General features: G+C 52.4%; 1 protein-coding gene across 1 annotated transcript; it reads left to right on the top strand.

Annotated features, from left to right (window-relative positions):
• The first annotated feature begins 2,578 nt into the window (after nucleotides 1–2,578).
• LOC139006538 (DNA dC->dU-editing enzyme APOBEC-3F-like) lies at nucleotides 2,579–22,031 on the top strand. The gene is made up of 9 exons (XM_070408857.1): nucleotides 2,579–2,737; nucleotides 3,943–4,081; nucleotides 7,315–7,600; nucleotides 7,814–8,002; nucleotides 15,835–15,970; nucleotides 17,173–17,311; nucleotides 20,555–20,840; nucleotides 21,052–21,166; nucleotides 21,859–22,031. The coding sequence occupies exons 1-9, from the start codon at nucleotides 2,688–2,690 to the stop codon at nucleotides 21,863–21,865; spliced, it is 1,347 nt and encodes a 448-aa protein (XP_070264958.1). The 5' UTR covers nucleotides 2,579–2,687; the 3' UTR covers nucleotides 21,866–22,031.
• Nucleotides 22,032–22,259: the final 228 nt, after the last annotated feature.

Below are 22,259 nucleotides of genomic sequence, written 5' to 3' on the forward strand. Positions count from 1 at the left end.
TCCTCCAAGCCCCAGATGGCGGCCACCTCCACACATCATGCCTCATTCCCAGGGGGCAGAGAGGACTGGACCAACCACAGATCTTTCAAGCCTATGCATCCTTTTGATGGACAATAGCAGGGACCGACCATGAAGGGAAGCCCAGAAGTCAGGTTCCAGTGGTGTTTCCTTCCTGTGGAGACCCTGTGGGTGTGGCAGAGGGAACAGGGCTGCCTCTTGGATTCCTCACTGTAACACATGGAGAGCAACAGTGACTGACCTCAGGGGCTGCCGTGACAGTTAAATGTCGGGCATTTGGGAAAATGTCTAACAAAGAAGATAGTCTGAGGATGAGGTGATAATAAAGAAGAGGGGAACACTCTGGTTCAATAAATCAATCTATTTTCAAATAATCTTTCCGTCCTCCAGCAGTTCCTGCTCACACCATGTGCAACCTTGTGTTGGGAAGAAGTGGTGACAGGAACCATTAGGGGTCTCAGCAGGTGGTCAAGGCTGAGATCCAAGACAGGGCTGGCCCCTGCTCCTGACCCCCTCCTCCTGCCTTCCGATCCTCTGCCAGCTCCTCCTCTGCCCCTGTGTGATCCTCCTGTCTTCTGACCTGTGCCTCGCCGGGCCTCTCCCCAGGACACCCAGCATGTCCTGTGGGCTGCTGCCCTCATTTCTGTGTCTCCTCCCGCCCCTGCTGCAGGTGTGCCAGGGAGAATGCCAGTCCCACAAGTGACGCCACCATGCCCTAGTGAGCAGGACGTATTGAGAGGGGCCTCCATTCCCTTTGCTTTAAATTAACCTCTGCCTTTTGGTGCAGACTCACCGGGTCTCAGGACCTGGGCAAAGTCCCTTTCATCCCCAAGCTTGTCCAGACTGCACCAATTCTCAGAGCAGGGAATGACTACTGAGCACCATATTGCTGAGGCAAAGTTCCTTTTCCCTTTTCCCAAGGTTGCAGGGAGACAAGGTTGAGCCCGGATTCACACCCTCACTTTCTGCCTCTTCCCTCCCTCTATTCTTTCTCTCTCCTCCCTGCTTTGCTTCCCTCCATCTGCCCAGAGTGGTATATCCTCCTTTTGATCCTGTTTCTTCCTCTCCGTGCTCCCTTTCCTCTTCTTTGCCCTCATGGCTGCCTCTTTCCTTCCCTTCCAGCTTCCCCTTTCACTTCATTTCAGACTCACCGAGAACATAAAAGAAGGCCCATAGGAATGGAGATATATCCCATGTTCAGGGATGGAGAGTCTCAGGGCCTCAGAGACATCTATGCCTGCCAAGATGGCTCTACACATTGATAATAGGGTATCTCATGAAACACGAAAAGTTTGTCAGTCACTCAGCTGGTTTGGTCAATTGTTGAGCTTGGACCCATAAACCAGGAGGTTCATGCGTGGGCACTTGCCTGAGTTGGGGGCTCTTTTCCCATTAGGGCGCATGCATGAGTCAGCCAATGAATGATTCTCTCATCATTGATGTTTTTTTCTCTCTCTCCCCCTTCCTTCTTATTTTTGAAATCAATTTATAAAACATATTTTAAGAAAATTTTGCCCATAAATTCATGTAGATCTGCACAAGGCCAATACAACTTCAAAGGTGAAGCTAAGGTGGATGGGCATACCAGATATTGGACCTACGCTGAAGCCCTGGCAGAGCAGCAAGGTAGTCGCCCAGACATGGACAGGTGAGGCAATGGAGCATAGGAGTGAGTCAGAGACAACCTACACACACACACACACACACACACACACACACACACCCTAAGGTTGTGGCATTGCACATCAGTAGGACAAAATGACATGGAAGGAAAGTCATTAAATGTCCTTGCATTGGCTATCCAATACAAAATAAAAAATGACATGCCTGGTTGGTTTTGGTTTTAAGCTAAATGTTAAAATACAAGTTAACCACTCACACAACTCAGATTTAATATTGTTGTTTGATTATTATAAAGCATATTATGTTCCTAGTGTTAAAAAGACCCAAACTATGATTTATGTATTTAAAAAAATAACATGCCTATGTCATGTCATATACATACATGACAAAATGAGTACATTTGAAAACATTAAAAATTAAGGCATGTATACATGGAAAGACTTCATGAAGCGAGAGCCTAGCCACACATTGAAAGAAAGCATTTGCAATGGAACTGACAAGGGTTGCTATCCAGCTGGTCTGAAAGCTCTCCTAAGGCAAGAGGGACAGGATCCTGCCAGCGGTGCCCTCCCCACCCTGTGAAGGCAGAGGGACCCAAGCAGAGGACCAAGCCCAGAACGAGGAACTCAACGCACATCTGTCCCTGATCCATGGTCCACACTTTCCCATCATTCAGCAGGAGGCAGGTGGAGAGCCTGCACTGGGCAGAGGCTTGGGCTGGGTGCAGGGTGGTGTGGGGAGGGCTCCAGCCTGGCCCTCCCAGGGGAGCAGGGCCTGTCCCATCCCCTCTCCCTGCCATCAACACTTTCACTTTCCTTTTGCCAGAAGCCTGGGCCCTGCTGCACAGAGGAGCCTGTCTCCAGCAGAGGTCAGCTCTGTCCACAGGGAGGGCCCAGAGGAGGAGGGAAGGTGGGTCTGAGGCTGAGGAAGATCACACCCAGGAGGTGGGGCCCAGCTAAGAAGGCGGGAAGTTTGTTTATACAGGGACTTTCCTAAAACCTGGGCCTGTGAGCAGAAGTGCAGCGCCAGCTCCGGGACCAAGGGCAATGCAGCAGCAACAAGGGAACCAAGACTTCACTCCGGTGCCCTGGCCCAGGTACTGCCCCCACTCTGTCCTTCTCTGCAGCCCTTTCTATTTGGGGGCCCTGAGGTGTCTCTGTCCTCAGCCTTGTCCTGTCCCTGGTCTAGCCTGGCTTCTCTCCTGCTCTGGGCACCTTCTCTGCAGGTCCCACTACATGGGGGCTTTGCCCTCTCCTGGGGAAGCCCCCACAATTGCTTCTGAATGGCCCCTCCTGCCCCTCGCCCAGGCCTGTTGTCCACCTGATCCTCCTCTCAGTCTGCCAGTTGTGGGCTGGCTGTGCCCTCCCTGCCCGTGGGGCCGCTGCTCTGTGGCCTTTCCTGTGCCCTCTTGGCCATGAGACTTGCACTGAAGGATGAGTGGAGCACTGGGGGCATTTGGCTTGAAGCACTTGGATCCACTTTCTGTGCTACTGACCCCGTTATCCACACAGAGTGGGAGGAGCTCGCTGAGCAGGAAGGGGAGTCCTCTCTCCCAAGGTGCCGGCACTGTGAGCAGAAGAGCAAAGTCAGGCTGTCCCCAGAGGCATCCCCACCCTGGAGTTTATAGTGCACCCACCGGTGGGGGAATCGCTGTTTACAATGAGGGAGAAAAGCCTCTCAGCCAATAGGGCCCCGCTGCCAGCTGACGTCATGCAAGGGCTGGACATGGCTTTGCCTGGGCAAGGGACCGGCTCTGTCACTCAGCAGACCTGTGACTTGGACAGGCTACTCCCCTCTCTGTGTCCCGTTCCCTCCTCTGTAAAATGGGGTGAGGCCCCTGGATTGGGGAGGAATAGAGGAGTTCAGATACAAGGAGCTCTTAGAACAGTAGGCGGAGCCTGTGAATTTAGGTGTTAGCCTGACATTAAATAATAGTAATAAACATGCATAGGTGAAATATCAGTCATGAATTGCACCTTAATATGAAAATCTAATGTTTGGGGTGGAGGCAGTTTTATTACTCATTTTTGTATTCAAATGACTGGGGGTAGGGAGTTTGGCGTGTATTGTTCAAAGCAGCAGAGCCGGGCCCTAAGGAAGAGGACAGGAGCCCCACCCACTCGCCCCACTGTCCCTGCAGCCCCTACCCTGCTGCTCTCCCCCAGCTGAAGGCAGGGGTTACTGGGAGGCAGGGTGCCCAGGGTGTCCATGGGGTGTGTTCAGGAGTCACTGGATGGGTGAAACTCGTATAAAGACTAAATTGTCTGTTTTCTCTCTTGCCCACTGCAACCCAATGAGAAGAATGTATCCTAAGACCTTCAACTCCAACTTCAAAAACCTAGCTGGCTATGGGTGTAAGTCTACCTTCCTCTGCTTTGAAGTGGAAAGATGGGAGGATGGCTCAGTTCTTGACTATCAAAATGGTGTCTTTCGAAACCAGGTATGTGCCCCACGATGCTGTCATCAGAGGCAGGAGCTAAGCCAGGGAAGGATGTGGGGAGATGATAATATGGAAAATGCCAGAGGCTTCTTCCCACAACACTGTCCTGTGTTTTAGCCCTGGATGCCCCTGCCTGACCCTCCCAAATCGCCATAGACCAGCAGTCACCAACGGGTGGTCTGTGGACCACTGATGGCCCGTGAGGTCTGAAAGGTTGGTGACCGCTGCCATAGACAATGGCATTTGACTGATCCATGAGGCCTCCTCAGGTCACTAGAGATTATTGAACCTGCTGGCCCTCAGTCGCCACCTCTTCCAGGGCCCTCAAACCGTCTTGGAGAAAGAGCACCTAGGCTTGGGTAAAAGTGCTGATAGGCTTACGTGTATAGAAGAGAGTACATTCGATTGGACTCACATACATAAATGCTTTTTCCATATTCAAAAGCAAAATTTTCATAAAGGCCTGTTTCACCTCCCTGTCCTGTTTCTCAGTGATCGCTCTACTGTTAGTATAATTCAGCCACTCAGCCAAATTAGCAAAATGGGTCTCAGATCTAGACTATACATACATCAGCATAAGCACTTTTCTTAAAGCATTCTCCTTGGGAGCTCGGGCAGTTGGCCACCTCAGATTTAATGGTCACATCCTGACGTCTCTCTGATAGGCCGTACATAAGCCTCTGTTACATACTGTGGTTTATCATAAGGAATTTCCCATCCAAGTACTAACCAGGCCCGACTCTGCTTAGCTTCCGAGATCAGACGCGTTCAGGGTGGTATGGCCGTAGACTAGAGAGGAAGGGAGAGAGAGATAGAAACATCAATGATGAGAGTATCATTGATCAGCTGCCTCCTGCCCGCCCCCTACTGGGGATCGACCCCGCAACCCGGGCATATGCCCTTGACCAGAATCTAACCTGGGGTCCTTCAGTCCACAGGCTGATGCTCTATCCACTGAGCCAAACCAGCTAGGGCAGCACTTGAAGATATTTAATCAGTACAAGATATATGTCTGTTTTGCAGAAATAAAATGGTGCTTAGAGATTCTCCTTAAATATTTTTGTGCTGAAATGCATTTTCTGTTGACCTACGGAATGTTCTGTACAAAACTGTATGGACGAACTGTTGGGCTAGGTACTTATGTTTTTTAAAATCTGGACTTAGCCAAGTATACTTGACCATGTTAAAAATAGTATCTTTGTTATTAAAATGTTGATTGCAAAAAAGAAAAAAAAGAAAGAGGGTCTAGGACAGTTGGGGCTGCTGTGCACCAGTGCCTTATGGGGCCCTAGGAAGTGCTCTGCTGGCTGGGTGCTCCCCTGGCTACCCCCTCCCTCTTCCAGGCCCAGGATGTGGGATCCCCCGGGGGAGAACCCACACCCACTTCCTGCCTGCCTCCCGCCTGCTCTGGGCCAAGCACTAAGGTCTCCTGTGCAGCGTCCAGCACACACCAGCCCTCCCTTCTCCACCCAAAGTGCAGACGTCTCAGAGCCCTTATGGGGTGGACGGGTGTCACTGGGCAGTACTTTCCCATGGGTGTGTAATCAGGGTCACTCAGGTCATTTAACCTTTTCTAGTACCCAGGGGTCAAACTTTCAGAGAAATCGATCAATTTAATGTTGATAACGTACTTTGTAATATATTTAAGATATTGTTTCAACATATCTGTAATAATAAAAGGGTAATATGTTAATTAGACAAGACATCCTTCTGGACACCATTCCTGATGTCCTTCCGGACAAAGCCGGGGCTGGGCAAAGCCACCCGGGTCCCGGGTGCCTGCCAGGGGCCGGAGGAGGGAAGCCGGTGCTGGCAGCCGGGGGAAGTAAGGCCTACTCTTGCACGAATTTTCATGCATCTGTCCTCTAGTAGTTAATATAAAAGTTCTTCGTGAGATAGTTTACACTCTTCTTCCATACCACGTCATGGAGATGAGGAGTATATTCCGTATTTGTTGCACACATCAGTGCAGGCGAGCCACATTTCAAGAGCACAGTAGACACCTGTGCTAGTGGCTCCCTGTGGGCAGCACGGCTCTGGGCCCTCCCCGGCAGACAGCACCCAGGGAACAAGCCTGGACACAGCGGCCTGCCCTGCAGCGGGCCCTCAGGATGTTGGAGTTCATGGATGCGTGTGGGAAGGGATGCGTAAATAAAACATTAGGGAGGGAGGAGTTTACAGAGGGATGAATCGCTCCACTGGCGAGGCTCAGTGGTTGAGCATCGACCCTTGGACCAAGAGGTCACTGATTAGATTCCATTCAGGGCACATGCCCAGGTTGCAGGCTTGATCTCCAGAGCGGGGTGTGCAGGAGGCAGCTGTTCCATGCTTCTCTCTCATCAATGTTTCTATCTCTCCTTTTGTTATGCCCAGATTTCAAAATCCCCAAAGACAGACCACCAGGGAGCCGAGTCCGATGCAAGAGCAAAGAGTCATTTATTCAAACTAGCTAGTTTGGTCCCTCTGCCTCCCTCACTGACACAGTGGAGTGGCAGGAAGCAAGAGAGCCCGGAGTCTTGGAAGAACAAAGAATTTATAGGGCTTGGGTCAGGGGGTGGGGGCTCACTCGGACCACTGATTTGGCCGATTCCGGTTGGCTGAGTGAGTGCCGGGGGCTAGGGCAGGGTGCAGCTAGGGTCTGGTTACACAAAGACAGGAGGTGGCTAGCATACTTTTGGCCTTGGGCTAGTTTCCTTGCGTTCCTATTGGCTGAGATAAGGGCTGGCTGAGCAACTGATACATTCTATGGCTTTTGCTTGAAGAGGAGTTAGGAACACAGTTATCAGCCCTGTTCTGTCCTTTCACTTTTCCCTTCCTCTCTCTAAAAATTAATAAAAATAGCCCTCGCTGGTTTGGCTCAGTGGATAGAGCATCAGCCTGTGGACTGAAGGGTCCTGGGTTTGATTCAGGTCAAGGGTACATGCCCAGGTTGTGGGCTCAATCCCCAGTGGGGGTCGTGCAGGAGACAGCCGATCAATGATTCTCTCTCACCATTGACATTTTATCCCTCTCACCCTTCCTTTCCGAAATCAATAAAAATATATTTTAAAAAATAAAAATCAATAAAAACATATTTTTTAAAAAATAAAAAGGGGATAAATCAATCAACAACATGACCCTGAGACAATTGTTCCCTGTCCCCTGGTGCCCACCCCCAGTCCTGTCACATGCCTGCTCTGTCACATGCCTGCTTTGTTACGAGGGTCCCCCCACCCTCTCTCCATTTCTCCCAGTTGGATCCTGGCCACGCAGAACTCTGCTTCATAGAATGGTTCCATGAGAAGGTTCTGTTTCCTGATGAGGTTCGGTGTCCTGATGCGCAATACCATGTCACCTGGTACATATCCTGGAGCCCCTGCTTCGAGTGTGCAGAGCAGGTGGCTGGCTTCCTGAATGAGCACGAGAACGTGGACCTGAGCATCTCCGCCGCCCGCCTCTACTTGTGTGAGGACGAAGATGAGCAGGGGCTTCAAGATCTGGTTGCTGCAGGGGCCAAGGTGGCCATGATGGCTCCAGAGGGTGAGAGCAGAGGGAGCTGGGCAGGAATGGGGGGAGGGGGGGCAGGTAGAGGCACCCAGGGAGAGTGAGTGGCAGGCGGACTTGGGAAACTGAGGCAGGAGTGAAGACACCTGGCAAGGAGGAAACTGGGCCCTGAGTGGGTTGCCCAGGGGAGGCTCAGGAGAGAAAGGCTCCTAGGCCAGACCTGCCTGCTCTCTCCCCTCTTTGCTGCAGACTTTGAATACTGTTGGGATAACTTTGTGTACAACGGGGGACGGGACTTCACGTATTGGAAGAATGTGCGAAGAAATTATGGTCGTCTGCAGGAGAAGCTTGATGAAATCCTCTGGTATGAGTTTCCTCTCGCCCGCCCCCTTACCTCCCAAGACCTTCACCTGAGTCTGGGCCTCTCTGCTCCTTCAGGTGCCTCCCCACCCCGACCCTCCCTCCCTCCACCCCTCAGCGCCTCCCTCTCCCCCAGCAAAGGTGCTCCCCCCTCCTCGGTCCTCCCATCTCATCACATTAACCAAATGTTGTTATTAAACGAAAACAAGTGGTCATGAATGGGTATGAGTGTGGCCATCAGAAGACTGAGGAGGCAGAGAATGACTGCATTCGGGGGCTAGGGCTTCCTTAGTAACAAACTGTAGCCCAGTCCTGTGATGTGAATGCCCCTAGTATTAAGAGCAACTATTTTTAAAAAATATATATTGATTGATTTTAGAGAGGAAAGGAGAGGGAGAAATGGAAACATCAATGATGAGAGAGAATCATTGATCTGCTGCCTCCCACAGGCCCCACACTAAGGATTGGGCTCGAAAACCAGGCATGTGCCCTGACGGGGAATCGAACCGTGACCTCCTGGTTCAGAGCCTGCTGCTCAACCACTGAGCCACACTGGGCTGAGCAGCTTTGCTTAATGAGGCCTTTGTTCACTTGGTAAAAGCTCTTCCTGTTCAACTCCCTTTGTTCTCAGGAAGGTCCTCATTAGTTGCTAATGTGTGTGTTTGTCTCCTCAGGGACTGAGGAGGATTCATGACTTTATTTTGGGTACGGAATGATGTCTGCAAGCGGCTGGCTCCCGGGGCTGAATGGAAGAGCGCTCGCTAAAACTGAAGCAGCACAGCTTTCTCTCCCGCTCCCTGAAGCTCCCCTCCCCAAGCCCCTATGCAATAAAAGGCTAATATGCAAATTGTCCCCTTGACCTGAAGTTCAACCAGGGGGCGGGGCCCGTCTGCCAACCACCCGGGGCCTTCCACTACCACCACCCACCCCCTCTACCTCCCCTCACTTAATGAAACCAAAGTTTACTGGGAGCAGCCAGTCCTAGAGAAGGTGTAGCTGGGGTCCAAGTGCAGGCCGGTGTCTGGAGCCTCCTTTCCATGTGACAGTGGGGAGTAGTTTAGTGTCCAAGCTAATGAAAGTCTAATAGTCCATGTGTGGAGGCCACATGGACGCAGGGGTGAGCTCCCCCGACACAGGAAGGAACGTCAGAAAGCAATTGCTGCCTGGGAGAAGAGAGAGGGCGAGAGGAACTGCGGGCCTCTTACTTTAGGGGGTGGGTAGTCTTGCTAGCTCCTAATTGGTCTTTTCAAAGAATTCTGCCAAGGCAACATCCATGGGATTGGTTTATATGCCTTACTGCCTTGTGATTGGTTATCTGCATGTGATCTCTGCAGTATCCATACATTTTAAAGTTCCTGCCTCTCTGGCGAGCGCCCTTCCTTCCCCGCCCAGTTGGGTGCCTTAGTAACTCCGCCCCGTTGGGTTCCCGGTTCTCCTTCCTTTCCCATGGTCCCACCCCTACATACCTGGCTTCCTTCCGTCTCCTCACAAGGAGGGAGGCACAGGTGTGGACCACACTCTTGACTGACTGGGTCATCGAACCAGGCAAAGTGGTCGGCTCAGAATCTCTCCTCCTCCTGGAGATGAAGACCAAAGCAGAAGGTCAGTCTTAGAGATCCATGGGGACCTCAAGGGCATCTTCTCCCAACAGCCCCTCCTGCTCCTGGCACACCTGCACTCTGCCCAGCTCAGGTGGTGCAGGAACCCTCCAGGCCAGCGGGAGCGCTGTCTCCATGCAGCCCAGCTGCCCTGGGTGGTCGCTTACCTCCAACAGGAACGTCCAGGTGTTAGCCCCAGAGCTGGGCGATGACTCTGAAACCAGACAACCAATGGGTCCGGGCTGCCTGTCACTACTTGAGCCAGGTCAGCAGAGACAGGGTTGAGTCATATATACCAGTTTATTCCAATAAGGCCGGCAGTGTGGGAGAGCAGCGGGTCATCCATGAAAATCCGCTCTTCCCCATAAACCAGCTGCTGATACGGGGTAGAAGGACAGAGATTACATGGGAAGTAGGAGTGACAGGCATGGGGAGCAGGCCAGGGGAATGGTGCAGGCTACAGGCAGTGCAGGCTGGGAATTGGTAAGGACGGGCATCTCGGGACTGGATTGTTTCAGCAACAAGGTGGTGAATCTTTCCATGACGATCAGCAGTCTCGAAAAAGGAGAATGGGCTGCATTCCGAGGTTAACTCCCATGTCCCGGGCGTACAACTCTCAGCCAGGTCAGCATGTGCTTCCTCTAATCAGAGCAGAACAATCACCACTAACAGAGCATGATTCATACTTCTTACAGCTATAGCTAGTCCCCACTACTCGATGTCTGCCCCTAACAACTCCACAGTCACGTGGGACCCGCGAGGCTCCCAGCTCACTGCTATGCCAGCCTCGGGATACGCGGGGTCTGGGTCCTCGGGGCCCAGTGTGCAGCCACCTGGAACACCTGTGTCCTGTCAGCGAGCTGGGGGAGGAGGGGGAGCAAGGGGCAGGTGCCCAAGCTGGCTGCTGCTGAGGAAGGTCCCACAAGCTGCCATATGGAGTTTATTTCCACATCTCCCTGGCCAGGACGGTCACCCAGCCACACCTGGCAGCAAAGGAGCTCAGGAAACGAAGCCTTCATGTTGGGTAACTGGGAAAGCATCAGGGGCTGTACATGCTGAAATAGGAGCATTAACAGTGGGACATGAGTAGACTCTACCACACATGTGAGATTTTCAGCAATAAATGGGAAGCATGCATGTGCTGGATTGGAGAGTATCCCCTCCACATTACGTCCAGCTCAGAGCCTCAGAATGCCCTTATTTGGCCATAGGGTCCTCGCAGATGGAGTTATTTAAGGTGAGGCCATATGAAGTGTGTGTGTGTTGCGGGGGGCTATTCTAATCTGACTGGTGTCCTTGTAAGAAGAGGCAACACAGACTCGCAGGGGGAAGGCCATGTGAGGACAGGTTGGAGGGAGATTCTACAAGTCCAGGACTTAGGGCAACACCAGGGGGGACAGGCCCAGCTGTAGCAGACACAGCAGCCTTCAGAGAAAGCACAGCCTGCGGACACCTTGGTCTCAGACCTCTGTCCTCCAGAGCTGTGAGAGGATAGCTTTCTGCTGCTAAGAGCACCCAGTGTGTGGTAATTTGTTAAGGTTAGGACCTGGCCGGCATGGATTGGTGGTTGAGCATCAACCTGTGAACCAGAAGGTCAGGGTTTGATTCCTAGTAGGGGCACATGCCCCGGTTGCGGGCTCAATCCCCAGTGTGGGGCGTGCAGGAGGCAGCTGATCAATGATTCTCTCTCCTCATTGATATTTCTATCTCTCTCTCTCCCTCTCCATTCTTCTCTGAAATCAATATATATATATATATATATATATATATATATATATATATATACCTAATGTGCTAAGTGTCCGACCATTTGACCGTTTGACCAATTGCTATGACACACACTAACCACCAGGGGGAATACACCCGACCAGTAGGTTAGCTTGCTGCTGGGGTCCGGCTGATTGGGGATTGGGTGAGATAGCTGGACATGCCCTGGAGACCTCGCGTGGTACCTCCCCAGCCAGTGTGCCTCCCGGATTGCAAGAGGACCCAGGCCAGGCCTAGGGACCCCACCAGTTCACGAATCTGTGCACCAAGCCTCTAGTAAAAATATATTTTTTTTTAAAAAAAGGGCTGGGTCTGGTGGGTGGCTTTGGAGCCAGGGTGGCTGGTTCTGGTCCTCCCCACTCTGCCCCCTCCTAACTGAGTGAACCTGGGCAAAGCCACCAGGGTCTCCGTCTCCCACATCTGCCAGCGCTCTGCTGAGATTCCAGGGTGGTTAGTGATTGGCAGCTCCTCCCATACCCATGAGGGCTGCTCTCAGCGGGGAGCCTTGGACAACATGTCCTCTCTGCTGGTGTGGGGTCCTGTGAGCAGAATCCAGCCATTCCCTCTGCTGTGAGGCCAGAGTTTCTGAGCTCCTGCCAGCAGGCAGCCTGCCTCCTGCAGCTTCTCCCTAATACTGACCTGTCAGTGCGGACCGTCTCCTGAAATCAGTCCCTCTGGTCACCTCCTGAGGCAGGGATGAGGGTCATCTGACAGATGGGGAAACTGAGGCCCTGAGGAGCTGTGGGACTTGTCCAGCAGCCCCCGAGCTGGGAAAGAGCCCAACCCAGGCTCCTGACTGTACGTGGGAGGCCCTTCCTCTGCCCCTCGGGCCCCCTTCTCACCTCTCCCCCCAGGACGTCTCCTGCTGCCCATTCAAAGGACCAGTTCTCACTGCTCCTGCCTTTAAAGATGAGGGTGACCTGTCCCACAGCTTCTTTCTGGTTCCCCAGTGCTTGTGCGGCCTTGACCAAAGTGGTGTGGCCCTGGGAGAGAGTTGGGCAGCATCACAGGCCTGGGTTAGAGTCCTGGCGCCTGGCTCTGCCAACCACCAGCTGTGAGGTGTCAGGCAAGGCCTTTCCCTCTGAGCCTCGGCTTCCCCATCTGTGCGATGGGTATAAGGGGCCGACCTTTGGGGTTTGCTTGGGAAGCAAAGGTGTGTGAACACACTCTGCAGACCCGTGAGTGTGGTCACAGGCATATGAGTATCTCCTGATGGTAATTAGGGATCAGCTAGTCATTCTTTGGTTTCTTCAGCAAGTCTTGATTGAGATCATAGTATGTGCCAGGCTGAGGGGAGGGCTGGGGATTATTGGGTCCTCAGGCCTTTCCAATTCCACTCCCTGGAGAGGAAGTTGGAGGAAGGGGCTTCCCTGCAGACGGGATCCCTCTGCCCTTCCCAGGACCTTGGGCCCACGCAGGATGCAGTGCAGGCAGCGGCTGTCTGTCCTGCCGTGTCTCTGTGGAGCCTGAATCATGCTGAGCGAGCCCCTGGCAGCTGGCATCCTGCACATGGCCTTACAGGCAAGGAAGGCTCCCAGGTCTCTCACCACAGGCTTCTGCTCACATGTCTGGACCCCCCTGTCACAACCTCACACAGGACTGTGAGGGACTGGGACTGAATCCTTTAGTTTAGAGACATTGGAGGGATAGAGAATAAGGACAGTCATAGGCTTGTGGCCAAAGCAGTAGGAGGGGACTGAGTCAGAAGGACACAGAGCCAGAGGGAAGACTTCATAGACAACATGATCTGAAGAGATGGAAGAAAAGGACAGGAGAGGGGTGGGGTGGGGTGGGGTGGGGTGGTGGGTGAGATGTGGTGGGTTGGAGTGGGGTGGGGTGGGGTGGGTTGGGGCGGGGGGGGCAAAGCAGGGCTGGGGGCCAATGGTGGGAGACAAGGGGCAGGAATGAGATCAAGGACAGAAGGCTGGGTTGTCAGGGGACTGTGGCCGCCATTGAGGGGCAGAAAGTCAGCTTGTTTCCCGGGACAAGACCTGTGGGAGGAGGAGGACAGTGTGGGCCTGGTCCGCCGCTCAGTGATGCTATTGGAATCAGGCCCCAACCCCCGCACCTACCCCCAACTCAGCTCTGGGGGGTTGTCTTCTCCTGCTGGTCTCCTCCAAGCCCCAGATGGCGGCCACCTCCACACATCATGCCTCATTCCCAGGGGGCAGAGAGGACTGGACCAACCACAGATCTTTCAAGCCTATGCATCCTTTTGATGGACAATAGCAGGGACCGACCATGATGGGCAGCCCAGAAGTCAGGTTCCAGTGGTGTTTCCTTCCTGTGGAGACCCTGTGGGTGTGGCAGAGGGAACAGGGCTGCCTCTTGGATTCCTCACTGTAACACATGGAGAGCAACAGTGACTGACCTCAGGGGCTGCCGTGACAGTTAAATGTCGGGCATTTGGGAAAATGTCTAACAAAGAAGATAGTCTTCAACAGAGGATGAGGTGATAATAAAGAAGAGGGGAACACTCTGGTTCAATAAATCAATCTATTTTCAAATAATCTTTCCGTCCTCCAGCAGTTCCTGCTCACACCATGTGCAACCTTGTGTTGGGAAGAAGTGGTGACAGGAACCATTAGGGGTCTCAGCAGGTGGTCAAGGCTGAGATCCAAGACAGGGCTGGCCCCTGCTCCTGACCCCCTCCTCCTGCCTTCCGATCCTCTGCCAGCTCCTCCTCTGCCCCTGTGTGATCCTCCTGTCTCCTGACCTGTGCCTCGCCGGGCCTCTCCCCAGGACTCCCAGCATGTCCTGTGGGCTGCTGCCCTCATTTCTGTGTCTCCTCCCGCCCCTGCTGCAGGTGTGCCAGGGAGAATGCCAGTCCCAGAAGTGACCACACCATGCCCTAGTGAGCAGGACGTATTGAGAGGGGCCTCCATTCCCTTTGCTTTAAATTAACCTCTGCCTTTTGGTGCAGACTCACCGGGTCTCAGGACCTGGGCGAAGCCCCTTTCATCCCCAAGCTTGTCCAGACTGCACCAATTCTCAGAGCAGGGAATGACTACTGAGCACCATATTGCTGAGGCAAAGTTCCTTTTCCCTTTTCCCAAGGTTGCAGGGAGACAAGGTTGAGCCCGGATTCACACCCTCACTTTCTGCCTCTTCCCTCCCTCTATTCTTTCTCTCTCCTCCCTGCTTTGCTTCCCTCCATCTGCCCAGAGTGGTATATCCTCCTTTTGATCCTGTTTCTTCCTCTCCGTGCTCCCTTTCCTCTTCTTTGCCCTCATGGCTGCCTCTTTCCTTCCCTTCCAGCTTCCCCTTTCACTTCATTTCAGACTCACCGAGAACATAAAAGAAGGCCCATAGGAATGGAGATATATCCCATGTTCAGGGATGGAGAGTCTCAGGGCCTCAGAGATGTCTATGCCTGCCAAGATGGCTCTACACATTGATGATAGGGTATTGCATGAAACAGGAAAAGTTTGTCCATCACTCAGCTGGTTTGGCTCATTGGTTGAGCATGGACCCATAAACCAGGAGGTTCATGTGTGGGCACTTGCCTGAGTTGGGGGCTCTTTTCCCAGTAGGGGGTATGTAGGAGCAGCCAATGAATGTTTCACTCAACATTGATGTTTTTTTTTTCTCTCTCTCCCCCTTCCTTCCTCTCTGTGAAATTAATTTATAAAACATATTTTAAGAAAATTTTGCGCATAAATTCATGTAGATCTGCACAAAGCCAATGCAACTTCAAAGGTGAAGCTAAGGTGGATGGGCATACCAGATATTGGACCTACGCTGAAGCCCTGGCAGAGCAGCAAGGTAGTCGCTCAGGCATGGACAGGTGAGGCAATGGAGCATAGGAGTGAGTCAGAGACAACCTACACACATACACACACTAAGGTTGTGGCATTGCACATCAGTAGGACAAAATGACATGGAAGGAAAGTCATTAAATGTCCTTGCATTGGCTATTCAATACAAAATAAAAAATGACATGCCTATGTCATGTCATATACATATATGACAAAACTATTACATTTGAAAACCTTAAAAATTAAGACATCTATACCTGGAAAGACTTCATGAAGCGAGAGCCTAGCCACACATTGAAAGAAAGCATTTGCAATGGAACTGACAAGGCTCACTATCCAGCTGGTCTGAAAGCTCTCCTAAAGCAAGAGGGACAGGAGCCTGCCAGCGGTGTCCTCCCCACCCTGTGAAGGCAGAGGGACCCAAGGAGAGGACCAAGCCCAGAACGAGGAACTCAATGCACATCTGTCCCTGGTCCACGGTCCACACTTTCCCATCATTCAGCAGGAGGCAGGTGGAGAGCCTGCACTGGGCTCAGGCTTGGGCTGGGTGCAGGGTGGTGAAGGGAGGGCTCCAGCCTGGCCCTCCCAGGGGAGCAGGGCCTGTCCCATCCCCTCTCCCTGCCATCAACACTTTCACTTTCCTTTTGCCAGAAGCCTGGGTCCTGCTGCACAGAGGAGCCTGTCTCCAGCAGAGGTCAGCTCTGTCCACAGGGAGGGCCCCAGAGGAGGAGGGAAGGTGGGTCTGAGGCTGAGGAAGATCACACCCAGGAGGTGGGGCCCAGCTAAGAAGGCGGGAAGTTTGTTTATACAGGGACTTTCCTAAAACCTGGGCCTGTGAGCAGAAGTGCAGCGCCAGCTCCGGGACCAAGGGCAATGCAGCAGCAACAAGGGAACCAAGACTTCACTCCGGTGCCCTGGCCCAGGTACTGCCCCGACTCTGTCCTTCTCTGCAGCCCTTTCTACTTGGGGGCCCTGAGGTGTCTCTGTCCTCAGCCTTGTCCTGTCCCTGGTCTAGCCTGGCTTCTCTCCTGCTCTGGGCACCTTCTCTGCAGGTCCCACTCCATGGGGGCTTTGCCCTCTCCTGGGGAAGCCCCCACAATTGCTTCTGAATGGCCCCTCCTGCCCCTCGCCCAGGCCTGTTGTCCACTTGGTCCTCCTCTCAGTCTGCCAGTTGTGGGCTGGCTGTGCCCTCCCTGCCCGTGGGGCCGCTGCTCTGTGGCCTTTCCTGTGCCCTCTTGGCCATGAGACTTGCACTGAAGGATGAGTGGAGCACTGGGGGCATTTGGCTTGAAGCACTTGGATCCACTTTCTGTGCTACTGACCCCGTTATCCACTCAGAGTGAGAGGAGCTTGCTGAGCAGGAAGGGGAGTTCTCTCTCCCAAGGTGCCGGCACTGAGCAGAAGAGTAAAGTCAGGCTGTCCCCAGAGGCATCCCGCCCTCGAGTTTATAGTGCGCCCACCGGTGGGGAACACGCTGTTTACAATGAGCGAGAAAAGCCTCTCAGCCAATAGGGCCCCGCTGCCAGCTGACGTCATGCAAGGGCTGGACATGGCTTTGCCTGGGCAAGGGACCGGCTCTGTCACTCAGCAGCCCTGTGACTTGGACAGGCTACTCCCCTCTCTGTGTCCCGTTCCCTCCTCTGTAAAATGGGGTGAGGCCCCTGGATTGGGGAGGAATAGAGGAGTTCAGATACAAGGAGCTCTTAGAACAGTAGGCGGAGCCTGTGAATTTAGGTGTTAGCCTGACATTAAATAATAGTAATAAACATGCATAGGTGAAATATCAGTCATGAATTGCACCTTAATATGAAAATCTAATGTTTGGGGTGGAGGCAGTTTTATTACTCATTTTTGTATTCAAATGACTGGGGGTAGGGAGTTTGGCGTGTATTGTTCAAAGCAGCAGAGCCGGGCCCTAAGGAAGAGGACAGGAGCCCCACCCACTCGCCCCACTGTCCCTGCAGCCCCTACCCTGCTGCTCTCCCCCAGCTGAAGGCAGGGGTTACTGGGAGGCAGGGTGCCCAGGGTGTCCATGGGGTGTGTTCAGGAGTCACTGGATGGGTGAAACTCGTATAAAGACTAAATTGTCTGTTTTCTCTCTTGCCCACTGCAACCCAATGAGAAGAATGTATCCTAAGACCTTCAACTCCAACTTCAAAAACCTAGCTGGCTATGGGTGTAAGTCTACCTTCCTCTGCTTTGAAGTGGAAAGATGGGAGGATGGCTCAGTTCTTGACTATCAAAATGGTGTCTTTCGAAACCAGGTATGTGCCCCACGATGCTGTCATCAGAGGCAGGAGCTAAGCCAGGGAAGGATGTGGGGAGATGATAATATGGAAAATGCCAGAGGCTTCTTCCCACAACACTGTCCTGTGTTTTAGCCCTGGATGCCCCTGCCTGTCCCTCCCAAATCGCCATAGACCAGCAGTCACCAACGGGTGGTCTGTGGACCACTGATGGCCCGTGAGGTCTGAAAGGTTGGTGACTGCTGCCATAGACAATGGCATTTGACTGATCCATGAGGCCTCCTCAGGTCACTAGAGATTATTGAACCTGCTGGCCCTCAGTCGCCACCTCTTCCAGGGCCCTCAAACCGTCTTGGAGAAAGAGCACCTAGGCTTGGGTAAAAGTGCTGATAGGCTTACGTGTATAGAAGAGAGTACATTCGATTGGACTCACATACATAAATGCTTTTTCCATATTCAAAAGCAAAATTTTCATAAAGGCCTGTTTCACCTCCCTGTCCTGTTTCTCAGTGATCGCTCTACTGTTAGTATAATTCAGCCACTCAGCCAAATTAGCAAAATGGGTCTCAGATCTAGACTATACATACATCAGCATAAGCACTTTTCTTAAAGCATTCTCCTTGGGAGCTCGGGCAGTTGGCCACCTCAGATTTAATGGTCACATCCTGACGTCTCTCTGACAGGCCGTACATAAGCCTCTGTTACATACTGTGGTTTATCATAAGGAATTTCCCATCCAAGTACTAACCAGGCCCGACTCTGCTTAGCTTCCGAGATCAGACGAGATCAGGCGCGTTCAGGGTGGTATGGCCGTAGACTAGAGAGGAAGGGAGAGAGAGATAGAAACATCAATGATGAGAGTATCATTGATCAGCTGCCTCCTGCCCACCCCCTACTGGGGATCGACCCCGCAACCCGGGCATATGCCCTTGACCAGAATCTAACCTGGGGTCCTTCAGTCCACAGGCTGATGCTCTATCCACTGAGCCAAACCAGCTAGGGCAGCACTTGAAGATATTTAATCAGTACAAGATATATGTCTGTTTTGCAGAAATAAAATGGTGCTTAGAGATTCTCCTTAAATATTTTTGTGCTGACATGCATTTTCTGTTGACCTACGGAATGTTCTGTACAAAACTGTATGGACGAACTGTTGGGCTAGGTACTTATGTTTTTTAAAATCTGGACTTAGCCAAGTATACTTGACCATGTTAAAAATAGTATCTTTGTTATTAAAATGTTGATTGCAAAAAAGAAAAAAAAGAAAGAGGGTCTAGGACAGTTGGGGCTGCTGTGCACCAGTGCCTTATGGGGCCCTAGGAAGTGCTCTGCTGGCTGGGTGCTCCCCTGGCTACCCCCTCCCTCTTCCAGGCCCAGGATGTGGGATCCCCCGGGGGAGAACCCACACCCACTTCCTGCCTGCCTCCCGCCTGCTCTGGGCCAAGCACTAAGGTCTCCTGTGCAGCGTCCAGCACACACCAGCCCTCCCTTCTCCACCCAAAGTGCAGACGTCTCAGAGCCCTTATGGGGTGGACGGGTGTCACTGGGCAGTACTTTCCCATGGGTGTGTAATCAGGGTCACTCAGGTCATTTAACCTTTTCTAGTACCCAGGGGTCAAACTTTCAGAGAAATCGATCAATTTAATGTTGATAACGTACTTTGTAATATATTTAAGATATTGTTTCAACATATCTGTAATAATAAAAGGGTAATATGTTAATTAGACAAGACATCCTTCTGGACACCATTCCTGATGTCCTTCCGGACAAAGCCGGGGCTGGGCAAAGCCACCCGGGTCCCGGGTGCCTGCCAGGGGCCGGAGGAGGGAAGCCGGTGCTGGCAGCCGGGGGAAGTAAGGCCTACTCTTGCACGAATTTTCATGCATCTGTCCTCTAGTAGTTAATATAAAAGTTCTTCGTGAGATAGTTTACACTCTTCTTCCATACCACGTCATGGAGATGAGGAGTATATTCCGTATTTGTTGCACACATCAGTGCAGGCGAGCCACATTTCAAGAGCACAGTAGACACCTGTGCTAGTGGCTCCCTGTGGGCAGCACGGCTCTGGGCCCTCCCCGGCAGACAGCACCCAGGGAACAAGCCTGGACACAGCGGCCTGCCCTGCAGCGGGCCCTCAGGATGTTGGAGTTCATGGATGCGTGTGGGAAGGGATGCGTAAATAAAACATTAGGGAGGGAGGAGTTTACAGAGGGATGAATCGCTCCACTGGCGAGGCTCAGTGGTTGAGCATCGACCCTTGGACCAAGAGGTCACTGATTAGATTCCATTCAGGGCACATGCCCAGGTTGCAGGCTTGATCTCCAGAGCGGGGTGTGCAGGAGGCAGCTGTTCCATGCTTCTCTCTCATCAATGTTTCTATCTCTCCTTTTGTTATGCCCAGATTTCAAAATCCCCAAAGACAGACCACCAGGGAGCCGAGTCCGATGCAAGAGCAAAGAGTCATTTATTCAAACTAGCTAGTTTGGTCCCTCTGCCTCCCTCACTGACACAGTGGAGTGGCAGGAAGCAAGAGAGCCCGGAGTCTTGGAAGAACAAAGAATTTATAGGGCTTGGGTCAGGGGGTGGGGGCTCACTCGGACCACTGATTTGGCCGATTCCGGTTGGCTGAGTGAGTGCCGGGGGCTAGGGCAGGGTGCAGCTAGGGTCTGGTTACACAAAGACAGGAGGTGGCTAGCATACTTTTGGCCTTGGGCTAGTTTCCTTGCGTTCCTATTGGCTGAGATAAGGGCTGGCTGAGCAACTGATACATTCTATGGCTTTTGCTTGAAGAGGAGTTAGGAACACAGTTATCAGCCCTGTTCTGTCCTTTCACTTTTCCCTTCCTCTCTCTAAAAATTAATAAAAATAGCCCTCGCTGGTTTGGCTCAGTGGATAGAGCATCAGCCTGTGGACTGAAGGGTCCTGGGTTTGATTCAGGTCAAGGGTACATGCCCAGGTTGTGGGCTCAATCCCCAGTGGGGGTCGTGCAGGAGACAGCCGATCAATGATTCTCTCTCACCATTGACATTTTATCCCTCTCACCCTTCCTTTCCGAAATCAATAAAAATATATTTTAAAAAATAAAAATCAATAAAAACATATTTTTTAAAAAATAAAAAGGGGATAAATCAATCAACAACATGACCCTGAGACAATTGTTCCCTGTCCCCTGGTGCCCACCCCCAGTCCTGTCACATGCCTGCTCTGTCACATGCCTGCTTTGTTACGAGGGTCCCCTCACCCTCTCTCCATTTCTCCCAGTTGGATCCTGGCCACGCAGAACTCTGCTTCATAGAATGGTTCCATGAGAAGGTTCTGTTTCCTGATGAGGTTCGGTGTCCTGATGCGCAATACCATGTCACCTGGTACATATCCTGGAGCCCCTGCTTCGAGTGTGCAGAGCAGGTGGCTGGCTTCCTGAATGAGCACGAGAACGTGGACCTGAGCATCTCCGCCGCCCGCCTCTACTTGTGTGAGGACGAAGATAAGCAGGGGCTTCAAGATCTGGTTGCTGCAGGGGCCAAGGTGGCCATGATGGCTCCAGAGGGTGAGAGCAGAGGGAGCTGGGGCAGGAATGGGGGGGGGGGGTAGGTAGAGGCACCCAGGGAGAGTGAGTGGCAGGGGGACTTGGGAAACTGAGGCAGAAGTGAAGACACTGGCAAGGAGGAAACTGGGCCCTGAGTGGGTTGCCCAGGGGAGGCTCAGGAGAGAAAGGCTCCTAGGCCAGACCTGCCCGCTTTCTCCCCTCTTTGCTGCAGACTTTGAATACTGTTGGGATAACTTTGTGTACAATGGGGGACGGGACTTCACGTATTGGAAGAATGTGCGAAGAAATTATGGTCGTCTGCAGGAGAAGCTTGATGAAATCCTCTGGTATGAATTTCCTCCCGCCCGCTCCCCCGCTCCCCCCCGCACCCTTACCTCCCACAACCTTCACCTGAGTCTGGGCCTCTCTGCTCCTTCAGGTGCCTCCCCACCCCAACCCTCCCTCCCTCCACCCCTCAGTGCCTCCCTCTCCCCCAGCAAAGGTGCTCCCCCCTCCTCGGTCCTCCCAACTCACCACATTAACCAAATATTGTTATTAAACGAACACAAGTGGTCATGAATGTGTATGAGTGTGGCCATCAGAAGACTGAGGAGGCAGAGAATGACTGCATTCGGGAACTAGGGCTTCCTTAGTAACAAACTGTAGCCCAGCCCTGTGATGTGAATGCCCCTAGTATTAAGAGCAACTATTTTTAAAAAATATATCTTGATTGATTTTAGAGAGGAAAGGAGAGGGAGAAATGGAAACATCAATGATGAGAGAGAATCATTGATCTGCTGCCTCCCACAGGCCCCACACTAAGGATTGGGCTCGAAAACCAGGCATGTGCCCTGAAGGGGAATCGAACCGTGACCTCCTGGTTCAGAGCCTGCTGCTCAACCACTGAGCCACACTGGCCGGGCTGAACAGCTTTGCTTAATGAGGCCTTTGTTCACGTGGTAAAAGCTCTTCCTGTTCAACTCCCTTTGTTCTCAGGAAGGTCCTCATTAGTTGCTAATGTGTGTGTTTGTCTTCTCAGGGACTGAGGAGGATTCATGACTTTATTTTTGGGACGGAATGATGTCTGCAAGCGGCTGGCTCCCGGGGCTGAATGGAAGAGCGCTCGCTAAAACTGAAGCAGCACAGCTTTCTCTCCCGCTCCCTGAAGCTCCCCTCCCCAAGCCCCTATGCAATAAAAGGCTAATATGCAAATTGTCCCCTTGACTGGAAGTTCAACCAGGGGGCGGGGCCCGTTTGCCAACCACCCGGGGCCTTCCACTACCATCACCCACCCCCTCTACCTCTCCTCACTTAATGAAACCAAAGTTTACTGGGAGCAGCCAGTCCTAGAGAAGGTGTAGCTGGGGTTCCAAGTGCAGGCCGGTGTCTGGAGCCTCCTTTCCATGTGACAGTGGGGAGTAGTTTAGTGTCCAAGCTAAT

Source organism: Myotis yumanensis, unplaced genomic scaffold (genome assembly GCF_028538775.1).
Source record: "Myotis yumanensis isolate MYYU_CA2020_CCGP unplaced genomic scaffold, mMyoYum1.0.hap1 SCAF_3, whole genome shotgun sequence".
Lineage (NCBI taxonomy): Eukaryota > Metazoa > Chordata > Mammalia > Chiroptera > Vespertilionidae > Myotis > Myotis yumanensis.

Bases quoted from the DNA above. Each gene is read 5' to 3' on its own strand.
- LOC139006538 (XM_070408857.1), top strand. From the start codon at position 2,688: ATGCAGCAGCAACAAGGGAACCAAGACTTCACTCCGGTGCCCTGGCCC. The intron at 2,738-3,942 runs GTACTGCCCCCA...CCCAATGAGAAG, and splicing joins ACTCCGGTGCCCTGGCCCAG to AATGTATCCTAAGACCTTCA. The intron at 15,971-17,172 runs GTACTGCCCCGA...CCCAATGAGAAG, and splicing joins ACTCCGGTGCCCTGGCCCAG to AATGTATCCTAAGACCTTCA.